The sequence below is a fragment of the Euleptes europaea genome, chromosome 3, assembly GCF_029931775.1.
Source record: "Euleptes europaea isolate rEulEur1 chromosome 3, rEulEur1.hap1, whole genome shotgun sequence".
NCBI classification, from domain to species: Eukaryota; Metazoa; Chordata; class Lepidosauria; order Squamata; family Sphaerodactylidae; genus Euleptes; species Euleptes europaea.
Window position 1 is genome coordinate 21,102,997 of NC_079314.1, and position 23,725 is coordinate 21,126,721.

At 47.3% G+C, this 23,725-nt stretch overlaps 1 protein-coding gene across 1 annotated transcript in view; it reads left to right on the plus strand.

The window, feature by feature from the left end:
• SDC3 (syndecan 3) overlaps nucleotides 1–23,725 on the plus strand; it is a 124,960-nt gene that overhangs the window by 82,002 nt on the left and 19,233 nt on the right. Inside the window, exon 2 of the mRNA XM_056846422.1 lies at nucleotides 15,759–15,885. Coding sequence (XP_056702400.1) covers nucleotides 15,759–15,885 — 127 coding nt within the window. The remainder of the gene's footprint in view (nucleotides 1–15,758; nucleotides 15,886–23,725) is intronic.

A 23,725-nucleotide genomic window follows, 5' to 3' on the forward strand; every position in this document is an offset into this window, starting at 1 on the left:
AGGTGATTGTAAGCTGGTTTGAGTCTCCCTTAAGTGGTAGAGAAAATTGGCATATAAAAACCAACTCTTCTTCTTCTGCCCCTTTAAATGCTGCTTTGTAATTGGCTTACTTCGCAGTGCTTACTGTGAGAGAAGATTCCCCTCCCAAAAACCCAATTGCCGCATAAAAAAGCATTTTAAGAACAAAAAACGGAGCAATCTGAAAGAAGGGGGGGGAGAGAGAAATTCAAGCCTTGGTTTTAAAAAGCCTTTCTTTTGCTCAGAAGGACCCCCGAGGAAGCAGGAAGCGTTTGAATCCCCACTTCTTTACACACTGCTTTGTGATTGGCTGTGAGAGATGCCAATCTTCCTGTGGCCCATGGTTTGGCTTCTGCACAGAGATTTCAGCCAGGCTGAGCTCAGGGGAGAGGGAAGAGTCAGGTTAACAGAGGAATGGGAAGACCCGGACATTGCGAGGGCTGGCAGCGAGGTCATTTCTATTGGATGGAAAACTCATGCAGAACTCCAAGGAACAACCGAGTCAGACAGGGGGCAAATGTGAGTTCAAGTACCCATGCATAAATGACCCATGTCAATCCTAACCTCCCCCCCCCCCCGTATCAATGATTAAGCCGCCTCAGGAAGATTTAAGACTCTCCTTAGGCCTGTGGCAGTGGTGCCACCATGATCGCCATTGGGCAGACAGGGGGAGGTGGCAGCTTGGGACCTTTGCCATCCCTAGTTGCTTGCTTGCCCAAATGGTTGAATAAGGAACCAAATGGTGATGATAGTCCGGAGCAATGTCCACTGCTCCTTTACATGCCCTCTCCCTGTGGGTGGTGGCTGCTTGTGTTGGGTTTCCCAGCTGGCAATGCCACTCACTTGAGTGCCAGCGTGGTGTAGTGGTTAAGAGCGGGGGACTCTAATCTGGAGAACCGGGTTTGAGTCCCCGCTCCTCCATATGAAGCCTGCTGGGTGACCTTGGCCTCGTCACAGCTCTCTTAGCCCCACCCACCTCACAGGGCGTCTGTTGTGGGGAGGGGAAGGGAAGGTGATTGTAAGCCGGTTTGAGTCTCCTTTAAGTGGTGGAGAACGTTGGCATATAAAAACCAACTCTTCTTCTGAGAGCCAGCATGGTGTAGTGGTTAAGAGCGGTGGTTTGGAGTGGTGGATTCAGATCCGGAGAACTGGGTTTGATTCCCAGCTCCTCCACATGAACGGTGGAGGCTAATCTGGTGAACTGGATTTGTTCCCCCACTCCTACACACGAATCCAGCTGGGTGACCTTGGGCTAGTCACAGCTCTCTTAGAGCTCTCTCAGCCCCACCTACCTCACAGGGTGTCTGTTGTGGGGAAGGGAAGGTGATTGTAAGCTGGTTTGATGCTTCCGTAAGTGGGAGAGAAAGTTGGCATATAAAAACCAACTCTTCTTCTTCTTCTGTTGTAATTTTGTGTTTTTATGTTTATTTGGTATGTTTAGCCTAGATACATAGAGGCTTGTACCTTTAACTTAGCCTAGCGAGGCAGCGATAAAATGAGGGAAGGAGATAGCGCCTCACCTGATGAGCCAATTGTAGTTTTGGAGGGAAGAGCCTGAAAAGCAGACTCGGGAAGACGGGGGTCACTCAAATATAAGAGAGCGGCTGATTTTGCTCTCCCAGTAACAGGGCTTGGCTTGCGCCCTAGGAGTTCACCATTCCAAAATGCCATTTGCAATCCAGTTCCGGCCCCATCTAATGAAGCCAAGCCGCTAATGGAGGCCAGGCAGCACTAAGCTAGTTAACAAAAGTTCCCCAGGAGGAGACGTGAGCTGCGTAAGACGTAATTGTAGAAATGGGAGTCGGTTCTGGGCCGCTAAAAGCCTCCCCTGCTGAGTCTGCGCAGTCAGTGGGGGTAGAGGGAGAATGAGTCTCAGGAGAGAAAGCAGCTACAGAAAAGCCGAGCTGTTTGTATCCAAAACTTCTTGACCTTTTTGCATGACCACCACATAAGAAAATAAGTTCCATCTTTATCTTTACATTTCCAGCAACGGCCATCATAAGATTCATCCATCTTTTTAATGTCCATTGGAATAATATACCATCTAAAGAATTGCTTGTACCAGTTCTCGCGTAGATTGTTGCTGGCTGTAAATTTGATTGACTTGGTCCACAGTCTTTCAGATGCAGGATTTATTAAGTATATTGCATTACACTGAAATAATCTTATAAGAGGTATTAGATGTAAAAAGAAATCTATTCCCCGAAGGAATAGAATCTGTGTGATTGTAAATGTATGTATGTGTTGTTTTTTCTTTTCTTGTTAAAAAATTAATAAAATATCTTGGGGGGGGGGGAAAGAAAAGAAAAAAGAAAAGCCGAGCTGTTGACTGACCCTCATATAGTATGTTGTGCCGAAGTTCTTGGCCCGAAAAATCGGAATATATGAAACCGAATATACTAACTGCCCATTTTTCACAACCATCGGTTTGTCTGCATCCTAGCAAAAAATGGTTTTCCAGCTGGTTTTCTGCCCAGAGGAGCAAGCTTAGGTTAACCTCCGAGCATCGGCAGAGTGCAAATTAAACATTATCCCCCTCCCCAATTTGGTTTCAGAGGGTAGCCGTGTTGGTCTGTGATAGAAGAGTTAGATTCGAGACCAGTAGCAACTTAAAGACCGACAAGATTTTCAGAGTGTAAGTTTTCGAGAGTCAAAGCTCCCTTTGTCCTCTGTTGGTCTGTAAGGGGCTCTTAGGGGAGGGGCTATGGCTCAGTTGGTAGAGCATCTGCTTGGCATGCAGAAGGTCCCAGGTTCAATCCCTGGCATCTCCAGTTAAAGGGATTAGGCAAGTAGGTGATGGAAAAGAGCCCTGCCTGAGACCCTGGAGAGCCGCTGCCAGTCTGAGTAGACAATACTGACTTTAATGGACCAAAGGTCTGATTCAGTATAAGGCAGCTTCATGTGTTCAAGGTGCTACTGGATTCAAATTGAGCTGCGCCCTCCACCAAATTTTACATGGATGGGGTGAGGTGTCATTTCACTACCCCTCAGCATTTTCATCTTGCTTTCTAGTGTTCTGGTGTTCAAAGAACTTCATGTGCATTAGCTAGCAATCCTTCACAAGAGTAGACTTGTGTAGCAGGCCATTTATTATCCCCATTTTATAGGGCCCGAAGCAGGTCGATTCTCGCTTGCTTGCAACTATTCAGTGAGTTAACGGCAGAAGCAACCGTTGAACCGGGGTCTTTTCTGATTCAATGGCTTAGCTTCTCGGAGTCCCCTCCGAGTAGTCAGGCTTGCCACATACGAGCAGTCAGGCTTGTTTTGTGACATCGGATGCCGTCGACCTTTTTGGAAACGGATACATTTGCAACGGCAATCTCTGAGTGCCAAGGCAGAAGCCAAAAAATTACAGAGCGCGCCCCCCGCCCCCGGATCTCGTCCACCTCCCTCCCTCCATGTGAAACCTACTCTTAGAAGACAGGGCACCGCAGTGCGAGTTTCCACACTCCCTGCGAGCGAAACCCAGTGAAAGGTGCATGTTTATGGGGGGCAACCTGCAACCCAACAGCATCACATCCTGTGCTTGTTAATTGTGGATGTTGCTGGGGGAAGAGAGGAGGTGGTGGTCATGGTGGGAGGGTGTCAGAGACACGTGCTCTGAAAAGTCTATTTCGAGCAGGTAATGATAGGGCTTTCAGTAAGTTATGCCCTGCATGTGTGTTTTCCTCCAAGACAACTGATTACAAGCTGGATACAGAGAGGAGAGCCTTCTAGCTATCCAAAGGGTGTGCGATGGTAGTCGGGGAGAGAACCTTGGCTCAGGGGCAGAGGACCTTGGCACAGGTTCAATCCCTAGCATCTCCTGTTAAAAGGAGATGTGAAAGTCCTCTGCCTGAGACCCTGGGGAATGGCCGCCAGTCTGAGCAGACAATACTGACCTTGGCAGACCAAGGAATTAACGAAAAGGGAAAAAACTCAACCTTAGCAAGACGGACAGAGAACCTAAAAGCTGAGCTGCAAATATATACAAAATACTGATATTGTTTATTATATAGTGTAGGTAAAGGTAAAGGTAGTCCCCCGTTCAAGCACCGGGTCATTACTGACCTATGGGGTGACGTCACATCCCAATGTTTACTAGGCAGGCTGTGTTTACGGGGTGGTTTGCCACTGCCTTCCCCAGTCATCTACACTTTACCCCCAGCAAGCTGGGTACTCATTTTACCGACCTCATAAGGATGGAAGGCTGAGTCAACCTTGTATAGTGTGCACCCAATTAAAAAAACAAAACTAGGCCCCAAAATAGGGTGATCAATTAAGATTCTAAAAAGATAATAGCTAATTTACTAACATGGTTGATGATCATAAATATATGCAAATGGCCAATAGACAACCCAATGCGTTTCAGCCTATGGGGCCTTCTTCAGTGGTCATACATACATTTCCATATTTTAGAAACACGTCCTGAAATACATATAAAGGCATGCTGAAAAGTAATTGTCGTCTATATTGGGTAGCCTGTTGTCACTTATTGGTGTAAAGCCTGGAATATTCACCATTTAAATATATTTATGATCATCAACCATGTTTTTAAATAAGCAATTATCTTTTTAGAGTCTTTTAATTGATCAGCCTAATTTTGGGGCCTATTGTTTTTAATTGGGTGTACGCTATATAATAAACGATATCAGTATTTCGTATAAATTTGCAGCTCAGCTTTTAGGTTCTCTGACTGCCTTGATAGACCAAGGGTCTGACTCAGGATAAGACAGCTTCATGAATGTGTGTGTGTGTTCACCATCACGGGCGTCGGGTTAACCGCTCAAGTTGGTGACACGCCAGATGGCCGTCTGCTTCATTTTGGCTCAAAATCAAACCCCACGAGACATTTATTTGTCTGGTGGAAAGTGCCATCGAGTCACAACTGAATTGTGGTGATCCACTAGGGTTTTCAAGGCAAGAGATAATCAGAGGTGTTTTGCCACTGTCTGCCTCTGAGTAGCGACCTTGGACTTCCTCAGTGGCCAGCCGTCCATGTACTAATAAAGGCCAACCCTGCTCAGCTTCCAAGATCTGATGAGATTGGGCCAGCCTGGGTCATCCAAATCAGGGCATTACTTATCTAGGGAACTGAGAATCATAGAATCATAGAGTTGGAAGGGACCACCAGGGACATCTAGTCCAACCCCGTGCACAATGCAGGAAATTCACAACTACCTCCCCCCCACACACCCAGTGACCCCTACTCCATGCCCAGAAGATGTCCAAGATGCCCTCCCTCTCATCATCTGCTTAAGGTCATAGAATCAGCATTGCTGACAGATGGCCATCTAGCCTCTTCTTAAATGCTTTCGCTTCACAGAGCTGCTCGAGGTGGCTTACAAGTTGTTCCTTAGGAGGAGGTTCCATGTCCTCACCTGCTGACTTGAGAAACGGCTTTGGGGCAAGGTTTGGATGTACAGTATGAGAACGGTCATAGAGATGGACTTACTAGAGTAGCACACACCTCTTAGTTTCCAGTTTGCTTCTGGAGAGCCATAGCAGCCTTCCAGCGAGGGCCTACAGTTCTCCCTCCCCCAAAGTGTTCCAATATAGTGGGTGGGGCCAGCCTAGAATTGTTGATCTATTCTCTTAAACCTGGCAGTGGAAGAACACAGCTGTGCAGTATTGGTGCTACCATCATTAGAAGGGAATGCAGCATGGTGTAAGCCACACCTCGTCCCATCTCGGAAGCTAAGCAGGGCCGATACTTGGATGGGAGGCCACCAAGGAAGGCTCTGGAGAGGAAGGTGATGGCAAACCACCTGTGCTTCTCACTTGCCTTGAAAGCCCCTTCCTAGCATCACCGTAAGTCCATGGTGCAGCCTGATCTCACCAGAGCTTGGAAGCTAAGCAGGGTCGGTACGTGGATGGGAGACCACCAAAGAAAGCTCTGCAGAGGAAGGCAATGGAAACCACCTCTGCGTCTCACTTTCCTTGAAAGCCCGTTGCTGGAGTCGCCATAAGTTGCGACTTGATGGCCCTTATGTACATACTGCCTTTGACTTCTATGAGTGATCCTGAATTGGGCAGGCCAAGACTGGACCCAAGATTGTCAAATATGGCCTCCCAGTATCCAAATTTGTGTGTTTGCTTTGTGTTGAACACATGAACATATGAAGCTGTCTTATACTGAATCACACCCTCGGTCCATCAAAGTCAGTATTGTCTACTCTGACCGGCAGCAGCTCTCCAGGGTCTCAGGCAGGTGGGGGGGATACAGCATGATGCTTCTTTCATTTTGAGATGAGCCCCTCCTGTAGTAGCTGGCGAACCTCAGTAGTAGTTGGCTAATGCTCTTTGGCGTATCCCCAAGTGCACACTTGGCTTATGAGAGCAATCCTAAGAAGGTGTACTTAGAGGCAAGTTTCATTTTATTCAGTGGGGATTACTACCAGGAAAAGCATTCTTCGGGGTTACAACCGAATTTTTGCTCGTACACCTGCGAACCCTCTCGACAATATAGCTGATCCCCGCAGTTCCTCAGAGCGTTGGTGAAAATTTTCCTCAGGTGTGGCAGGAAGCACTTTAAGAAATGTTTTCATCCTGCCAATTTCTCAGACATGTTGATAATCTAAATAGAAGAGGGTATTGTCAAGAGCGGTCCAGAGAAGAAGAAGAGTTGGTTTTTATATGCCGACTTTCTCCACCACTTAAGGAAGAATCAAACCAGCTTACAATCAATCCCCTTCCCTTTCCTTCCCCACAACAGACACCCTGTAAGGTAGGTGGGGCTGAGAGTGTATGACTAGCCCAAGGTCACCCTGCTGGCTTCGTGTGGAGGAGTGGGGAAAAAAATCCCGTTCACCAGATCAGCGTCCGCCTTTCATGTGGAGGAGTGGGGAATCAAACTTGGTTCTCCAGCTCAGACTCCTCCACTCCAAACCACCACTCTTGACCACTACACCATGCTGGTTCTCCAAAATACCCTTAATGTTGTTCAGTAATAGCCGAACTTGCGTAACCCTCAAGCATTATCATTATGTTGACAGGATGCCTGTCTCCCACAAGAAGCCGAGCTTCTGTTTATTCCTCAACCGAGCGTTGCCAACTCCAGGACAGGAAAATCCGAGAGATCTGGGAGGTGGAGACTGGGGAGGGGAGGGTTCGTGAAGGGACCTCAGTGTAATGCAATAGACTTCACCCTCTAAAACAGCCATTTTTCCCCAGGGGAACTGATCTCGGTATTCTGGAGATCAGTTGTAATATCGGGTGAACTCTGGTCTCTACTTGGAGGCTGGCAACCTTACTGCAATCGCATATACATCTGTACTAGATTGGACAATTGTTACTGCCTGATTTGATCAAAACACCCAGACATACTTGCCTGTTGAGCTATCCTCTCCTTCCCTAGAGAGGCAATTGCATATTTAACTGTAAGGCCTGTTGAATGTTCCTGCACATATTCCATTACATCAGTAACAGTGGAAAACAAATTACTGATCCCACACCACATGCCACGGCCCTGGAAACTTTTCAGTAGTATGTACTGAGGACACAATCAGGTGGGCACGGGAATGTGTGAAGTTGCCTTCACATACCCCGAGAAAGCCTTTGGCTTGAGGACTAGCCACATGTTTGGACTTGCAGTAGCCATTGAGCTGATTGAATAAGGTGAATGGTGCAATTCCCTTTTTCTGAAACTTCTATGGTTGAGGACAGCAAAGGTGTCCAACTTGGCTGGCCTCCCTTTCTTCCCTCCCTTTCCTCTGTGCGGTGTAGTGGTTAAGAGCGGTGGTTTACAGTGGTGGACTCTGATCTGGAGAACCGGTTTTGATTCCCCTCTCCTTCACATGAGCAGCAGAAACTATCTGGTGAACTGGATTTGTTTCCCAGCTCCTACACATAAGGCCAGCTAGGTGACCTTGGGCTAGTCACACTCTCTCAGCCTCACCTACCTCACAGGGTGTCTGTGGTGGGGAGGGGAAGGGAAGGCGATTGTAAGCCAGTTTGATTCTTCCTTAAGTGGTAGGGAAGGTTGGCATATAAAAACCAATTCTTCTTCTTCTTCTTCTTCTTCTTCTTCTTCTTCTTCTTCTTCTTCTTCCTCTTCCTCCTCCTCTTCCTCCTCTTCCCTTTTTAAACTTATTGTTGGATATACTTACCTTAACCCTGATTCTTTCCCTATTGGGACTGTTCCCTTCTTTTATTCCTTCCTTTGGTTGGCACCCACTTCTCTTCACCTCCCTTGCAAAGAAAGTGACCATGTCAGTTCCGAAGGGTTATGAGACCACAGTCAAATGCTTTGTTAGGTTGAGGACATTGCTGGGTAGATTGCAGTGGAAAAGAACTGTCCAGTGATGGGGGAGGGACTGTGGTTCAGTGGTACAGCATTTGCTTGGCATGCAGAAGGTCCCAGGTTCAATCCCTGGCATCTCCAGTTAAAAGGACTAGGCAAGGAGGTGATGCGAAAGACCTCTGCCTGAGACCCTGGAGAGCCGCTGGTGGTCTGAGTGGACAATACTGACTTAGATGGACCAAGGGTCTGATTCCATGGAAGGCAACTTCATGTTTGGGGAGGGGCTGTGGCTCAGTGGCAGAGCATCTGCTTGGCATGCAGAAGGTCCCAGGTTCAATCCCCAGCATCTCCAGTTAAAGGGACTAGGCAAGTAGGTGATGCGAAAGACCTCTTCCTGAGACCCTGGAGAGCCACTGCTGGTCTGCATAGACAATACTGACTTTGATGGACCTTGATGGTCTGATTCAGTATAAGGCAGCTTCATGTGTTCATGTGTACACATAAGAACATAATTACACATAAGAACGTTTCACAACGTTGTTAAAAAAACTACATTTTCTTAAAAAAATTAACAATAATAAACTATTTCTTTTGTAATTAACTTAAGTAATCAAGATTGTTGATCGTGAAAGTTTTGTTGTTTTAATACAGAAAATATTTCTGCCAAATTCCATTGATTAACTGTGAGGTCATGAGCAGAGTTACACCCTTCTAAGTCTATTGAAGTCAATGGGTTTAGAAGGGTATAACTCTGCTTAGGACTGTAAGTTGTGTAAACACAATGGTCTCTTGGGGAAGAAAGGAGGTGTGTGTGAGACGTACATACTACCTGACTCTCTACAGATTATCTTCTCAATTGTAAACTGCCACTGCCTTGAATTGTTCTCAGTAGCTGTCCCCAGGTCAGGTTTTTTTTTTTTTTTTTTAAATCATGGCTAGGTCTCTTTACAAGGGGAGATAGTTTCCTCTCCAGGTGGGATCCAAGCATACTCTCGTACCGTAAGACAGAGCTTTCGTATACCTTTCCAACCTGACTCAAGTGGGGTACGGAGAATTCTACCCTCTTTGTGGAGAAGTGGAAAGGTGTCATTGTAGGCCATTTCATAGAATCATAGAGTTGGAAGGGACCACCAGGGTCATCTAGTCCAACCCCCTGCGCAATGCAGGAAACTTACAACTACCTCCCCCTCCCTACACACACCCCTAGTGACCAGAAGATGGCCAAGATGCCCTCCCTCTCATCATCTGCCTAAGAATCGGAATTGCTGACAGATGGCCATCTAACCTCCTCTTAAAAACCTCAAGGAAGGAGAGCTCATCACCTCCTGAGGAACTGCTCTAACTTTCCAACTAGTTATGCCATTTACAGTGAAAACCTGAGAACCCTTTTTCTGGAAGTACATTCCACTGAGTTAGGGTTCCCATTGGCCGGGCTATGGCGGGAGACCTCCAGGTAATTGTGGCCCTTACCCACTGATGCTCACCGAATTGGCAGAAACTGGGGCTAGATGGGCGGGGGCTGTGATCATCCTGGGGAGAATTTAAAAAAAATATATATATATAAGGCCTCATATACTTACAGGAAGTTCTGACCATAGAGTTCCCAGTAATTCCTAGGGCTACCCTTGTCACTTCTGGGTAGCTCTAGGAACTACCAGGGACCCTATGATCAGAACTTCCTGTAAGTAGACAAGGCCTTATTTTTCTTTTTGGTTTTTCTCCCAGAACTCTGCCCCGCACCACAACCCTTCTTCCAGTTGCCAGGCGCTGGCAACCTTACATTGAGTAGAGTTGAGTAGGATTCTGAGTATATCTGCTTAGGATTACCTTCTTAATGAGCAATACCTGGACCCTTTGAGGATGCACATGTGAAGAGTCCTTATCAGGGGGGTCCAGGGAGGAATCTTCCGTGACATCCCAAAGTGTGAGAGGTGAACACATGAAGCTGCCTTATTCTGAATCAGACCCTTGGTCCATCAAAGTCAGTATTGTCTACTCAGACCAGCAGCAGCTCTCCAGGGTCTCTGGGCAGAGGTCTTTCACATCACCTACTTGCCTCGTCCCTTTAACTGGAGATTCTGGGGATTGAACCTGGGACCTTCTGCATGCCAAGCAGATGCTCTACCACTGAGCCACAGCCCCTCCCCTTTCAGGTGGAACTTGGCTTTCCGGTATTCATGCCCAAGGGCTATCTCAGATAGGGTTGCCAGCTGCCAGGTAGTAGCAGGAGATCTCCTGCTAATTCAACTGATCTCCAGCCGTTAGAGATCAGATCACCTGGAGAAAAATGGCCGCTTTGGCAATTGAACTCTATGGCATTGAAGTCCTTCCCCTCCCCAAACCCCTCCCTCCTCAGGCTCCGCCCCAAAAATCTCCCACCGGTGGCGAAGAGGGACCTGGCAACCCTAATCTCAGAGCGAACGGAAAGGGGTGTGTGTGTTTGTTCGTTACACCTCGTCTCGTGCTTAGCAGGAGAAAAACACCTATGAGATCATGTCATCTTTTTGGCATGCGTTGCGTCTTGCAAAGCTGTAATTGAATCGTGGCCCGCTGCCAAGGTATAAATATAATTGGGATGGAGCTGTGGTTCACGTCTCCCCACGGCGCATGCCGAGGTTTTTGGTTTTACTAATCAAATGTGGACCATCTTTCACTTGCCTGGTGCTTCTCAGTTGCTCTTTGTTTCTGGGAAGATTGGATTCCGAGGGATGAATGACATGTTTGTGGGAAGATCTGTGATCAGATCTCCCAGTAATTCCAGAGGAGTAGCTATGTTCATCTGCTGCAGCAAGAATTTACTTGAATCTGCCTTGTACTGCTTGTACTGACCATTGGTCATTCATGGTCAGTACTGTCTGCTGTGAATGTTAGCAGCTCTCCGGAGTCTCAGGTGGAGGCCTTTTACATCTGGGTCCTTTTAACTGGAGAGGCCGGGGGTTGAACCTGGGACCTTCTGTATATAGAACAAATGCTCTGTAACTGAGCCGTGGCTCTGCCATTTCTTGTTCGGACATCTCTTCTTTGTTCGCTTGCTATCCAACTGTTTTCTGCAACAGTTCCAGAAGTTTTTCCTTTAGTGGTTTATTCCACCCCCATCTTCAGCTATACTTGTCCTTGGCGAGGGCAGTACTATGTTTAAGTCTGATCTTGAGTCACACACAAATGTCTGTGTTTCCTCCCTCATCTCCTCCTTGCCCAGACCCTCGGACATTCTCCAAAACATCTGAGGGAGTAGAGCTTCCATTGATGTGAATGACACCCCCACTTCTGATATTTATTGATTCAACCCACCTTTCTCCACCTTGGGGGACCAAAGGGGCTTACAATCATCATCCTCTCCTCCGTCACAACAACCCTGCAATGTAGGTTAGGTTGAGAATATGTGACTGGCCCATAGTCATCCCGTGAGAACGTAAGAACATGAGGAAAGCCGAGCTGGATCAGACCAAGGCCCATCAAGTCCAGCAGTCTGTTCACACAGTGGCCAACCAGGTGCCTCTAGGAAGCCCACAAACAAGACGACTGCAGCAGCACCATCCTGCCTGTGTTCCACAGCACCTAATATATTAGGCATGCTCCTCTGATCCTGGAGAGAATAGGTATGCATCACGACTAGTATCCATTTTTACTAGTAGCCCTTTCCTCCATGAACATGTCCAGCGTGGTGTATTGGTTAAGAGCAGTGGTTTGGAGCAGCGGACACTAAATGGTGAACCGGGTTGACTTCCCCACTCCTACACATGAAGCCTCCTGGGTGACCTTGGGCTAATCACAGCTCTCTTAGAGCTCTCTCAGCCTCACCTACCTCCCAGGGTGTCTGTTGTGGGGAGGGGGAAGGAAGGAGATTGTAAGCCAGTTTGATTCTTCCTTAAGTGGCAGAGAAAGCCTTCATATAAAAACCAACTCTTCTTCTTCTTCTTCCCCTCTTAAAGCCTTCTAAGTTGGCAGGCATCACCACATCCTGGGGCAGGGAGTTCTTCAATTCTGCTTCCACGGCAGAGTGGGGATTTGAACCTGGGTCTCCCAGATTCTAGTGTGACAAACTACACGATACGGACTCTTTTACATTTCCCCCCCGGCTGTGTGGACCACTGGTCCGGCCAAGCTGGCTTGGGCTCCTCACTCTTTTCTTCCCTGTCTCTTTCCCACATGCTTTGGGTTTTTTCGTTTGGCCCAGTTTTGGAGGGTTCCTCCACCCTTCCGCAGTCACTTCCTCCACCGCCGCTTTCTGAAAAAAGTAACATGTAGGAAGGAGAACAGCCAGTAAGCATGCAGACTCCGCGTGGAGCTGCTCTTGACTTTGGTTTGCTTCCAGCTGTAGGATGAAAATATCTGTGTGTCGCACTGCCAAATTAGATCTTCTGTAAAGTCACGGAAATTGAACCGAGGAAGTGAAAAACCTTGACTTTACACACTCAAGATAGTTCATCCTATTCAGCATCTGCTCTGGTTAGACCTCACCTAGAGTACTGTGTTCAGTTTTGGGCACCGCAATTTAAGAAAGATGTCGACAAGCTGGAACGCGTCCAAAGGAGGGCAACAAAGATGGTGAGGGGTCTGGAGACCAAGTCCTATGAGGAAAGATTGAAGGAGCTGGGTGTGTTTAGCCTGAAGAGGAGAAGACTGAGAGGTGATATGATAACCATGTTCAAGTATTTGAAGGGCTGTCGTATAGAGGAGGGTGCCGAATTGTTTTCTGTTGCCCTGAAGGTCGGACCAGAAATTAAATCAAAAGAGTTTCCACCTAGACATCAGGAAAAATTTTCTAACAGTTAGAGTGGTTCCTCAGTGGAACAGTCTTGCTCGGGAGATAGTAAGCTCTCCTTCCCTGGAGGTTTTTAAGCAGAGGCTAGATGGTCATCTGTCAGCAATGCTGATTCTATGACCTTGGGCAGATGATGAGAGGGAGGGCATCTTGGCCATCTTCTGGGCATGGAGTAGGGGTCACTGGGTGTGTGTGTGGGGGAGAGGCAGTTGTGAATTTCCCGGACTAGATGACCCTGGTGGTCCCTTCCAACTCTATGATTCTATGATTCTATCTCAAAGCTCGCATTGCATTTTAGCAAAATGGTAGTAGTGGACACCAGAACTCCAGTTGTGTTTCCTTGGGAAAAGGAATTGACAGGGGTCCAAGATACTTGTATTCATTTATTTGCAAGGGATTTTCTATGCCGCTTCTTTCCCCAAAGGAAATCCCAAAGTGGTTTAAACAAATGTCTGAAACAAATCAGATTAAACAATAAAACGCCTTCGGTTCTCCCTGGGACTCATCATACCCATACTGTCTTTTCGGCCCCTTTTAAACAGGTTGGTTTTTAAGACATAGATTTATATTCATATGGGCGTATTTATGTTGAATGCTTTTAATGTTGATAAAGTGTACAGTTTATATTGTCGTTAGCCACCCTGAGCCTGGTTTATGCCGGGAAAAGGCGGGATAGAATTCGAATAAAATAATAAAGAAGCAAGCACATGCTGCGCTCATTTGCTGATTGGGCTGCTGTAGATCCCAAGCACTGAGCCAAGGGCCAAGAGCCCTTCGGTGCATGCCTCTGCTCACACTCCACCTTTTTTTAAACAAAATTATTTAATAAAAAAATACATTTTAAGCAGTGAAGGAGGACAATAGAAGACCATCCTTCTCTGGTGACATAAAACAGATAAATAGGAGAGTCTTAAAAAAAATAAGCAAAAGCTATTGTCACATGCATGTTAAAAAGAAATTCCAGTATTTGGAATTCACGGAGTACCAATAACGAAGTTAAAATGTGACATGATATTTGATCCGGGCGGGGGGGAGGGACACTAAGGTTCATAATACCCTAATGCAGGGGTGGGGAATCTTTTTTCTGCCAAGGGCCATTTGGATATTTATAACATTATTCGGGGGCCATACAAAATTATCAACTTAAAAATTACCCTGCTATATTTCGTCAAATGTTTAGCCAAGAGGCATGACCGGAGACGGCTCTAAGTGTCTGCCAAGTAGAGCGACTCGCTTTTTTTTATTATTCTTTTTTTATTATTTTTCATTGATAAATAGATATACAGGGGGGGGGGGAAAGGGAAAAGGGAAAATAATATTGTTTACATATCATTTTGTGAATATCTACCGATCTCTACCCCTCTTTATAATATCGTTTTCCATATATTTTTAACCAAATAATATTATGATGTAGTTAAATCTTTTATTTGGTGCTTTTAATAAATGCATAAAAAGATCTCCATCTCTCATAATTCTGTCCTTGTGAATTATCTTTCATGTATTCTGTTAATTGTGCCATGGTGCTGTATATAGAGCGACTCGCTTTTGAGCTCTGCTGTCCCCAGCTGGGCCCAAGAGATTGAGGCAGGGCATCATCCTTCTGAGCTAGAGATCTACCAGGACCCATGAAGGGCCAGACCAAATGATTTCAAGGGCCTTATACGGCCCCCGGGCCTGACGTTCCCCACCCCTGCCCTAATGAATAACAAGCTAAACTAGAAACCATTGCTTTGAACAAATCCCACCCCACTGATGATCACACTCCGACTTGACTACCTGCAGGCAGAGGAGAAACCACAGCCTGCCCAGATGTAACTCAGCTGCTGCCGGCAAGCAGTTGCTTATTTTCTCCCGACAGTTCTTGTGTGTGTTGCCAGCAATTTCCTCCTTCCCCCCATGTCTTCTGGCAGTCTCAAAGGGCTTAGGAAGGGAAGGTGTGTAGGCTTGATTGCGTTTAGGTATCCAGAAGATATGAAACAGCTGGAGATGGCCCCGCTTGTGTTTTTTTAGTTACAGTAAATGTGAGAGAGTGAGGGAAGGGAATGTGGTCTGCATCGGTGGGCTGGCCAAGTACATTTGAGCATGTCAGACTTCTCTGAGAGCCAGCATGGTATAGTGGTTGAGAGCGGTGGTTTGGAGCAGTGCACTCTGATCTGGAGAACCGGGTTTGATTCCCCCACTCCTCCACATGAGCAGCGGAGGCTAATCTGGTGAACTGGATTTCCCCCCCACTCCTCCCCATGAAGCCAGCTGGGTGACCTTGGGCTAGTCACATTCTCTCTCAGCCCCACCTACCTCACAGGGTGTCTGCTGTAGGGAGGGGAAGGGAAGGTGATTGTAAGCCGGTTTGAGTCTCCCTTAAGTGGGAGAGAAAGTTGGCATATGAATACCAACTACTACTCCTCTTCCTCCTTCTCCTCCTCCTCCTCTTCTCTGCTGTTTGGGATAGGTGGGGCATAAATGCTGGATTGGTAGCAGGAGTTTAGATGGAGGGCTAGAAGAAGAACTCATGTTAGGATGGCATAGGATCACTTTGGACATTGAACGCAACTGCCTAGATGAACCAGTCCTTTCGCTCAGATGTTGCTCACAGCACCCTCACCTTCAGAGCTGAGGTGGGCGGTCACCTCGGCTATCTCCTCTTTGTGGAGGCCATCCAGCCATGCAGTACCCTTTCCAGTAACCTTCATCAGGTGCCTACGTGACTCCAGGCCTTACGTCCATACAGACGAATACATTTGTTTCTGATCCCAGGCGCAGCGTTGGCACAATGAAGATTACGAACGGCCCATTGACCTGGAAGGCTCTGGAGACGACGACTCCTTTGAAGATGAAGAAATCGAGGAACCAGATGAGATCTACTCAGGCTCTGGCTCAGGATGTGAGTGTATATATATATATATATATATATATGTCTGATAACCGTGCTCCTCAGATTTTGTATTTCTGTATGAATGAATGAATGAATAATTTATTTACAGCTTTTGCCAAAACAAAGTAAATAATCACAATCTTAGACAGGATTTTAAAAGAATAGGTATCAGACATTATTTGCAGTCATAGACCATCAAATGTCCTAAAAAATTGAAATTAAATACATACATAAATAGTTATGGACCGATAATATAAAAGGTAAAAATGTAGTGGAGATTAAAAACCGGTATAAAGGGACAAAATCCTCCAAGATATGCATAAAACAGTAGAGATTCTAATCACAGATTGGTTGTTCCAGAGCCTTAAATGCATTCTGTCGATTTTAGTTGCCAGCCAGGCAAATCTAGCTATACTAACAGATAAATTTGGTGTCGTGTCTGACAAAAGGAACTCTAGATGATGTTTTCTGAGAGGTCTGGGGCAATCCACTAACAAAGAATAGGTATCAAATCTAAAAGTATCTCCTTAACTTAACAGAAGTATATTAAAAATGCAAAATAATTACATTTAAAAGCGTTGTCCTGAAATTTACATAAGAGTGAATTGTGACCAATATTGACATTACCATTAGTCGTCTCTCTCGAACTGATCTTGCATTTCTGTATTCTTGGTTATTTCTATATTATTTATTGAATTTGTTTTGCTCGTGACCTGTTGGTCCGCGAGGATGAACAGAATAGAGGAATAAATATGTGCCTGAAAAGTCCTGAATTAGACAGACAGTTGCCATGGTGAATTAGGTTGGGTAGCAGACCATCTCTTTGGGCCCATAGGCTTCAGCCCATGGGTTTCAAGACCCTCAGGTGGGCTGAGAAGCTTCACCTGCTGGGTTGTAAGCCCATAGAGAGTCACCATTTTTGGGGGGTTATTTGGAAGCGGTAACATCCTCTGTTGGACTTTGTACAAACTCTGAGAGCAGCAGAGTTTTAGGAGATCCAGCGTGGTGTCGTGGTTAAGAGCGGTGGACTCTAATCTGGAGAACCGGGTTTGATTTCTCCACTCCTCCACATGAGCGGGAGGCTAACCTGGTGAACTGGATTTGTTTCCCCACTCCGACACACAAAGCCAGCTGGGTGGCCCTGGGCAAGTCACACCTCTCTCAGCCTCACCTACCTCACTGGGTGTCTGTTGTGGGGAGGGGAAGGTGATTGTAAGCCGGTTTGATTCTTCTTCAAGTGGTAGAGAAAGTCAGTGTATAAAAACCAACTCTTCTTCTTCCTCCTTTTCTTCCTCTTCTGTGACTTCCCGTCACATGATTACAAGTGGTGGGTTGCATGCTGCTGACTGGGGTACTTCCAAGGAGCTGAGGGGTTTCCATTCCTTATTTTATCTTTGGATGTGGGACAGTATGGGATAGCCCGATCTTGTCAGATCTCAGAAGATAAGCAGGGTCAGTACTTGGAAGGGAGACCATCAAGGAAGACTCTGCAGAGGCAGGCAGTGGCAATCCTACTCTGCTTCTCACTGGCCTTGAAAAGCCCCTTGCTGGGGTCACATGAACCCATGAAGCTGCCATATACTGAATCAGACCCTAGATCCATCCAAGTCAGTATTGTCTACTCAGACCGGCAGCGGCTCTCCAGGGTCTCAGGCAGGGGTCTTTCACATCACCTACTTGCCTAGTCCCTTTAACTGGAGATGCCGGGGATTGAACCTGGGACCTTCTCCATGCCCAGCAGATGCTCTCCCACTGAGCCACAGCCCCTTCCCATAGCCATAAGTCGCTCGCGACTTGACAGCACATATTTTATCTTTGCAGCGGACCCATCAATGCAGGTAAGGCTGTTGCTGTCCCAAGGTCAGTGAGCTTCCAGAGAAGCATGGGAATCCAAACCCGTGTCTCTCAGACCCTAGCCCCAGCAGTCTAACCACTACACCATGCTACTCCTAGTTTGTCCTGACGCTTTTATGGCATGAATATGATAACCCATTTGTCTAACTGTGTCCTGAGGACCCCGGAGGGAGCATTCTTCCTTGGAGCCTGTACATGGGGACCCTCCAACCCAGGCACCCTCCCTGTAACACTGGTGGCGCCTAATCCAGCAGGTTGGCACACCCCTGCCTCTTCATACTGTCCTTGCCGTTACCGTTCCTTGTGCTATTTTAAGTGGCACAGCAGTCCTACGGCCGTGATGTGAGTCCCAAGGGGCAGGCTGGCTCCGCTGAGCTTTCACGGTATCCAAGCAAATTGTTCCCAAGCAGTGGAAAGCAGCTATTAAGAAGAAGCGGAAGAAGAGTTGGTTTTCATATGCCAACTTTCTCTACCGCTTAAGGAAGAATCGAACCGGCTGACCGTTGCCTTCCCTTCCCCTCCCCACAGCAGACACCCTGTGAGGTTAGGTGGGGCTGAGAGAGCTCGAAGAGAGCTGTGACTAGCCCAAGGTCGCCCAGCTGGCTTTGTGTGGAGGAGTGGGGGAAACCACCCGGTTCTCCAGATCAGAGTCCACTGCTCCAAACCTCCGCTCTTAACCACTACACCTCGCTGACTCTATGCCTCGTACCTGACTGGTTAGGCAACATTTGCTGTTCCCTAAACAACGGGGTTGTCTGTAAAAATCAGATGTCCGTAGTGTTGGTATTACTAGGGCTTTGTTTTGCCCAAATCCTTGTTAAATTAGCAGAGGGCACAAAGGCAGGAGAAGTTCATCCAAACCTCTGTGTATGCCAGGAACAAAATTGCTCCGAGCCCTTTTTTCATTCAACTAATAGACTTCATTTATTGAAGGAAATCCATTTCTGGATAGGATAGAGGAAAGAGTAGTTTCCTGAGGATGGAGGGTGATCCAGGACTTGCATCCTTCCCTCATGGTGGCAAGATGTAGGATCAGGCCTGTGATTGAGAGGAGAGTGAAGAAGAACCAGGAAGGAAGGAAGTTTCCTTAAGAGTAACCCTCTGCATGTTAAAGGGATAGTTCAGAGCAGTACAGAAAAGGATGTCCCTGTGTCTTGTCCCCTCTATTTCTCTGACTCACTAGTCAAGCCCCCTTTGGAGTCTGAGGTAAGAGACAGCATAAAGTCCTTCACTTCCAACACGTAGGTTATATATTTATCTTGCCCTTCCTCCAAGGAGCTCTGGGTGGCTGTATGCGTCTTCCTTACTCCATTTTTTTCATTACAACAACCCTGCAAGGTAGGCTGGGGGACAAGAAGAAGAGTTGGTTTTTATACCCTGATTTTCTCTACCGAAAGGAGTCTCAAAGCGGCTTACAATCACCTTCCCTTCCTCTCACCACAATAGACACCGTGCGAGGTAGGTGGGGCTGAGAGAGTTTGGAGAGAACTGTGACTAGTCCAAGGTCACCCAGCTGGCTTCATGTGTAGGAGTGGGGAAACCCACCCAGTTCACCAGATTAGCCTCCGGCGCTCATGGGGAGGAGCAGGGAATCAAACCCGGTCCTCCAGATTAGACTCCACCAGCTCCTAACTGCTACACCACCCTGTCCAAGGTCACCCAGTGGATTTTGTGGCAGAGTGGGGACTTGAACCCAGGTCTTCCCCAGTCTTAGTCCAGCAGTGTAACCATTATATGACACTGGCTGCAGATACTCTGAGTAGGATACGGTGCCCAGTTTCCTTCATGATTTCATAGAGGCTGTAATTGGATTTCTCTTCATTTTAACCTGACACGTATTCGTCCATGCGTTCTTTCTCTTTCTTTGTCTGGTATCGGTGAGATCATTGCTTATTGTGGAATGTGGTGCTCATTTAGTGAATGCTGTATAACCAATCAGAATTCACCACATGCCACATCACCAAAGGCAACTTAAGCCAATTTAGAGATAGGGCCATGCCTCCTGGATTGATTGCTAGGGGATCCTAGCCAATCACGGATCACGTTGTGATGTCATTGAATGCATACAAAGCCCTTTTTTGGGGGGGGGGTGATGCTTCCTAAATAGGTGAACGTTTGTGTCCACTTTTACAGTGAAAGAAAGCAAAACTAAGATTGTTTCCCATATGGAGGCTTTGCTGATCTTTGACATTTAAACTGGAGCAGTGGTTTTGGTTTTGGTTTTTTTAAGTGGGGTGGGGTTTGGAGCATCTGCATGGCTTCCCCCCATAATTGCCCACTTTATGGCCCTTTTGATTATGCATGCCTTTCCTGGCCGTCAGAGGTCGCCTCGCTCTCCCCATGTGTTTCTGCACATTTTGCCCGCGTTTTCAGGATTCTCGCTAAAACAGCATCTGGAAAACATGGGCAAAATGAGCGGAAAGGCGTGGGGAGAGCTCGGAGAAGAAGAGTTGGTTTTTATATGCCAACTTTCTCTACCACTGAAGGAAGACTCAAACTGGCTTACAGTCACCTTCCCTTCCCCACCCCACAACAGACACCCTGTGAGGTTGGTGGGGCTGAGAGAGTGTGACTAGCCCAAGGTCACCCAGCTGGCTTTGTGTGTAGGAGTGGGGAAACCAATCCAGTTCGGCAGATTAGCCTCCGCCACTCATGTGGAGGAGCAGGGAATCAAACCTGGTTCTCCAGATCAGAGTCCACCGCTCCAAACCACTGCTCTTAACCGCTACACCACGCTGGCTCTTACTTACTTAAATGATATTGCTTAAACAGTCAAGAGGCCACAAGCAGCATCACACTGATATAATCCCTAAAAGTAACCCTTTTTAGGGGAGAGCGAGGTGAGCTCTGATAGCCGGGAAAGGCATGCATAATCAAAATGAAGCACCGGAGCAGTTGGCGGGGGTGACCACAAGGGAAACAGCCCTGCATAAACGGCCTGTGTGTTTTCCACTGGTTTACTTCCCGTTTCCCCAAAGCTGGTTTAACACACATTTCTGGGAAAGATCGCAGTCAACGCATGTCTATGCACTGTGTGTTTGAGTAGGTGTGAATTTTTGCAACCCTCCACAGCTGCCATTTTCCCCACCACCACCAGGGGGGGGGGGCAGTTGGCGTATTGCTCAAGTTCATAGAATCATAGAATGATGGAAGGGACCACCAGGGTCATCTAGTCCAACCCCCTGCACAATGCAGGAAATTAAGAACTATCTCCCCCCACATCCCCAGTGACCCCAACCCTTGCCCCACAATCAAAGCACTCCCGACAGATGGCCATGGCAGTCTGTCAATTACCAATTGTGAGCTAAAGAGTTATGTCAATTACAGATTGTAAAAGCCTGAAAAAGCCCTGTGGTGGTTTGGGGTGGTTTGAAGAGAGGCAGTCGCCGTGAGAACCTTTGCACTCACAGCAGCAATGGGAGATGCATGGAGCACCATCGCGGAGTGAAAGCCACCCGAATCCAAAGATGTCCTTCTTGTTTGGGTTAGATCTTTCCCCTCCCCACCCCTTATGAAATCTCGTGATTCCGCAGAATGCTCAAAGGCTATTGTGCACAGCAAAGCCCATCTGAGCCCGACCTTTGGGTTGGGGAGAGGGGGTTGAAATGTAATAATAAATAAATAATAATCTAGTCTGTGTGTGTGCCAGGAACAAAATTACTCGGAGCCTTTTATCTATTCCAACTAATATACTTGATTTATTATAAGTACTCCATTTCTGGCATGCAGAAGGTCCCAGGTTCAATCCCCGGCATCTCCAGTTAAAGGGACTAGGCAGGTAGGTGATGTGAAAGACACGTGCCTGAGACCCTGGAGAGCCGCTGCCGGTCAGAGTAGACAAGACTGACTTTGATGGACCAAGGGTCTGGTTCAGTATAAGGCAGCTTCATGTGCTCATGTGTAGAGTAAATATAGTTTCCTAATCTGGTCTAACAAACTAGGATGGAGGGAGATACAGGACCTGCATCCTGCCCTCAAGGTTGCAAGATGGAAAAGAAGAGAATGCGTGCGAATGGAGGTGCGGAAAGGAGGAAGGAAGGAAGGGTTTAGAATCATAGAGTTGGAAGGGGTCATACAGGCCATCTAGTCCAACCCCCTGCTTAATGCAGGATCAGCCTATAGCATCCCTGACAAGTGCTTGTCCAGCCTCTGCTTAAAGACTGCCAGTGAGGCGGAGCTCACCACCTCCAGCCAGCGTGGTGTAGTGGTTAAGAGCGGTGATTTGGAGTGGTGGACTCTAATCTGGAGAACTGGGTTTGATTCCCCACTCCTCCACATGAGCGGCAGAGGCTAATCTGGTGACCTGGATTTGTTCCCCCACTGCTACACACAAAGCCAGCTGGGTGACCTTGGACTAGTCACACTCTCTCAGTCCCACCTACTCACAGGGTGTCTGTTGTGGGGAGGGGAAGGGAAGGTGATTGTAAGCCAGTTTGAGTCTCCCTTAAGTGGTAGAGAAAGTCAGCTTACAAAACTCAACTCTTCTTCTTCTTCTCCCTAGGTAGCTGATTCCACTGTTGAACTACTCTTACTGTAAAAAAAAATTCCCCTAATATCCAGCTGGTACCTTTCCTCCTGCAATTTAAACCCATTATTGCGAGTCCTACCCTCTGCTGCCAACAGGAACAGCTCCCTGCCCTCCTCGAAGTGACAGCCCTTCAAATATTTCAAGAGAGCAATCATGTCCCCCCTCAACCTCCTCTTCTCCAGACTAACCATTCCCAGCTCCCTCAGCCTTTCCTCATAGGGCTTGGTCTCCAGGCCCCTGATCATTTTCGTCACTCTCCTCTGGACCCACTCCATTCTGTCCACATCCTTTTTGCAGTGAGGGCTCCAGAACTGCATACAATACTCCAGGTGCGGCCTGACCAATGCTGAACTATGAAATCTTGAGAGTAGCAATCTACACATCAAAGAGACAGTGTCAGAGCAGTAGAGAAAGGATGCCCGGTGCCTTGACCCCTCTGACTCTCTAGTCAAGTCCCCCTCTGAAGTCTGAGGTTAAGAGACAGCGCAGAGTCCTTCACTCGCAACAGTTTGCACAAGAGGTTGCGCATCAGCTGCAGAAGAAGCGTAAGGCCCTGCCCATCATAGCACGACGTGAATCCTTGCGCAAGCAAACAGCGCTAGTGGCTGTTTTCCTTACTTCTCACAGTCGTGTGCATCCCACCTCCACCCGCCCCCACCAAGTACATATTTGCGCTTTGTGAATTCAAAACACATCGGCGAGCCACGGGGATTCTGCTGACAAACAAGTTGCCAAAGCTCGAGTCAGCCCACTGCTGAGATAAATTTTCTATTCTCTGCAAGGGGAACGTTTCAGTCTGCGTGGTTTGGACAGAGGAAGTGTTAGATGATACGCCCCGCTATATGTTTCTCTGTGCAGTCTCTGAGACTGTGCAGAACAGCTTTTTTTGCTCCCGCTGTTTAAAAGTCTGGTCAGACAAATAGCAAATGGTGTTTCTTTTGACCAGCAAGGACAAAAAGATCATCTAAAACAGAAGAAAAAGAGTTGGTTTTTATGTGCTGACTTTCTCTCCCACTTAAGCATCAAACCGCCTTACAATCGCCTTCCCTTCTCCTCCCCACAATAGACACCCTGGGAGGTAGGTGGGGCTGAGAGAGCTCTAAGAGAGCTGTGACTAGCCCAAGGTCACCCAGCTGGCTTCATGTGGAGGAGTGAGGGAACAAACCCGGTTCACCAGATTAGCCTCCACTGCTTACGTGGAGGAGTGGGGGATCAAACCCAGTTCTCCAGATCAGAGTCCACTGCTCCAAACCACTGCTCTTAACCACTACCCAACACTGGCTCTTTTTTTGCAACGGCTGCTGCAATATCATGACCAAAGTATCTAGCCTTGCTTCCTGCAGATCACAGCTTGAGGGTTGGTCACTGATCGCCGTGAACATGGCTTGAAACATTGTCATGCGTGTAATGGGAGGGCAAGTTAAGGATTGTTAAATGCTTTTAAATGCAGGGAAGGATCTTCCTAAG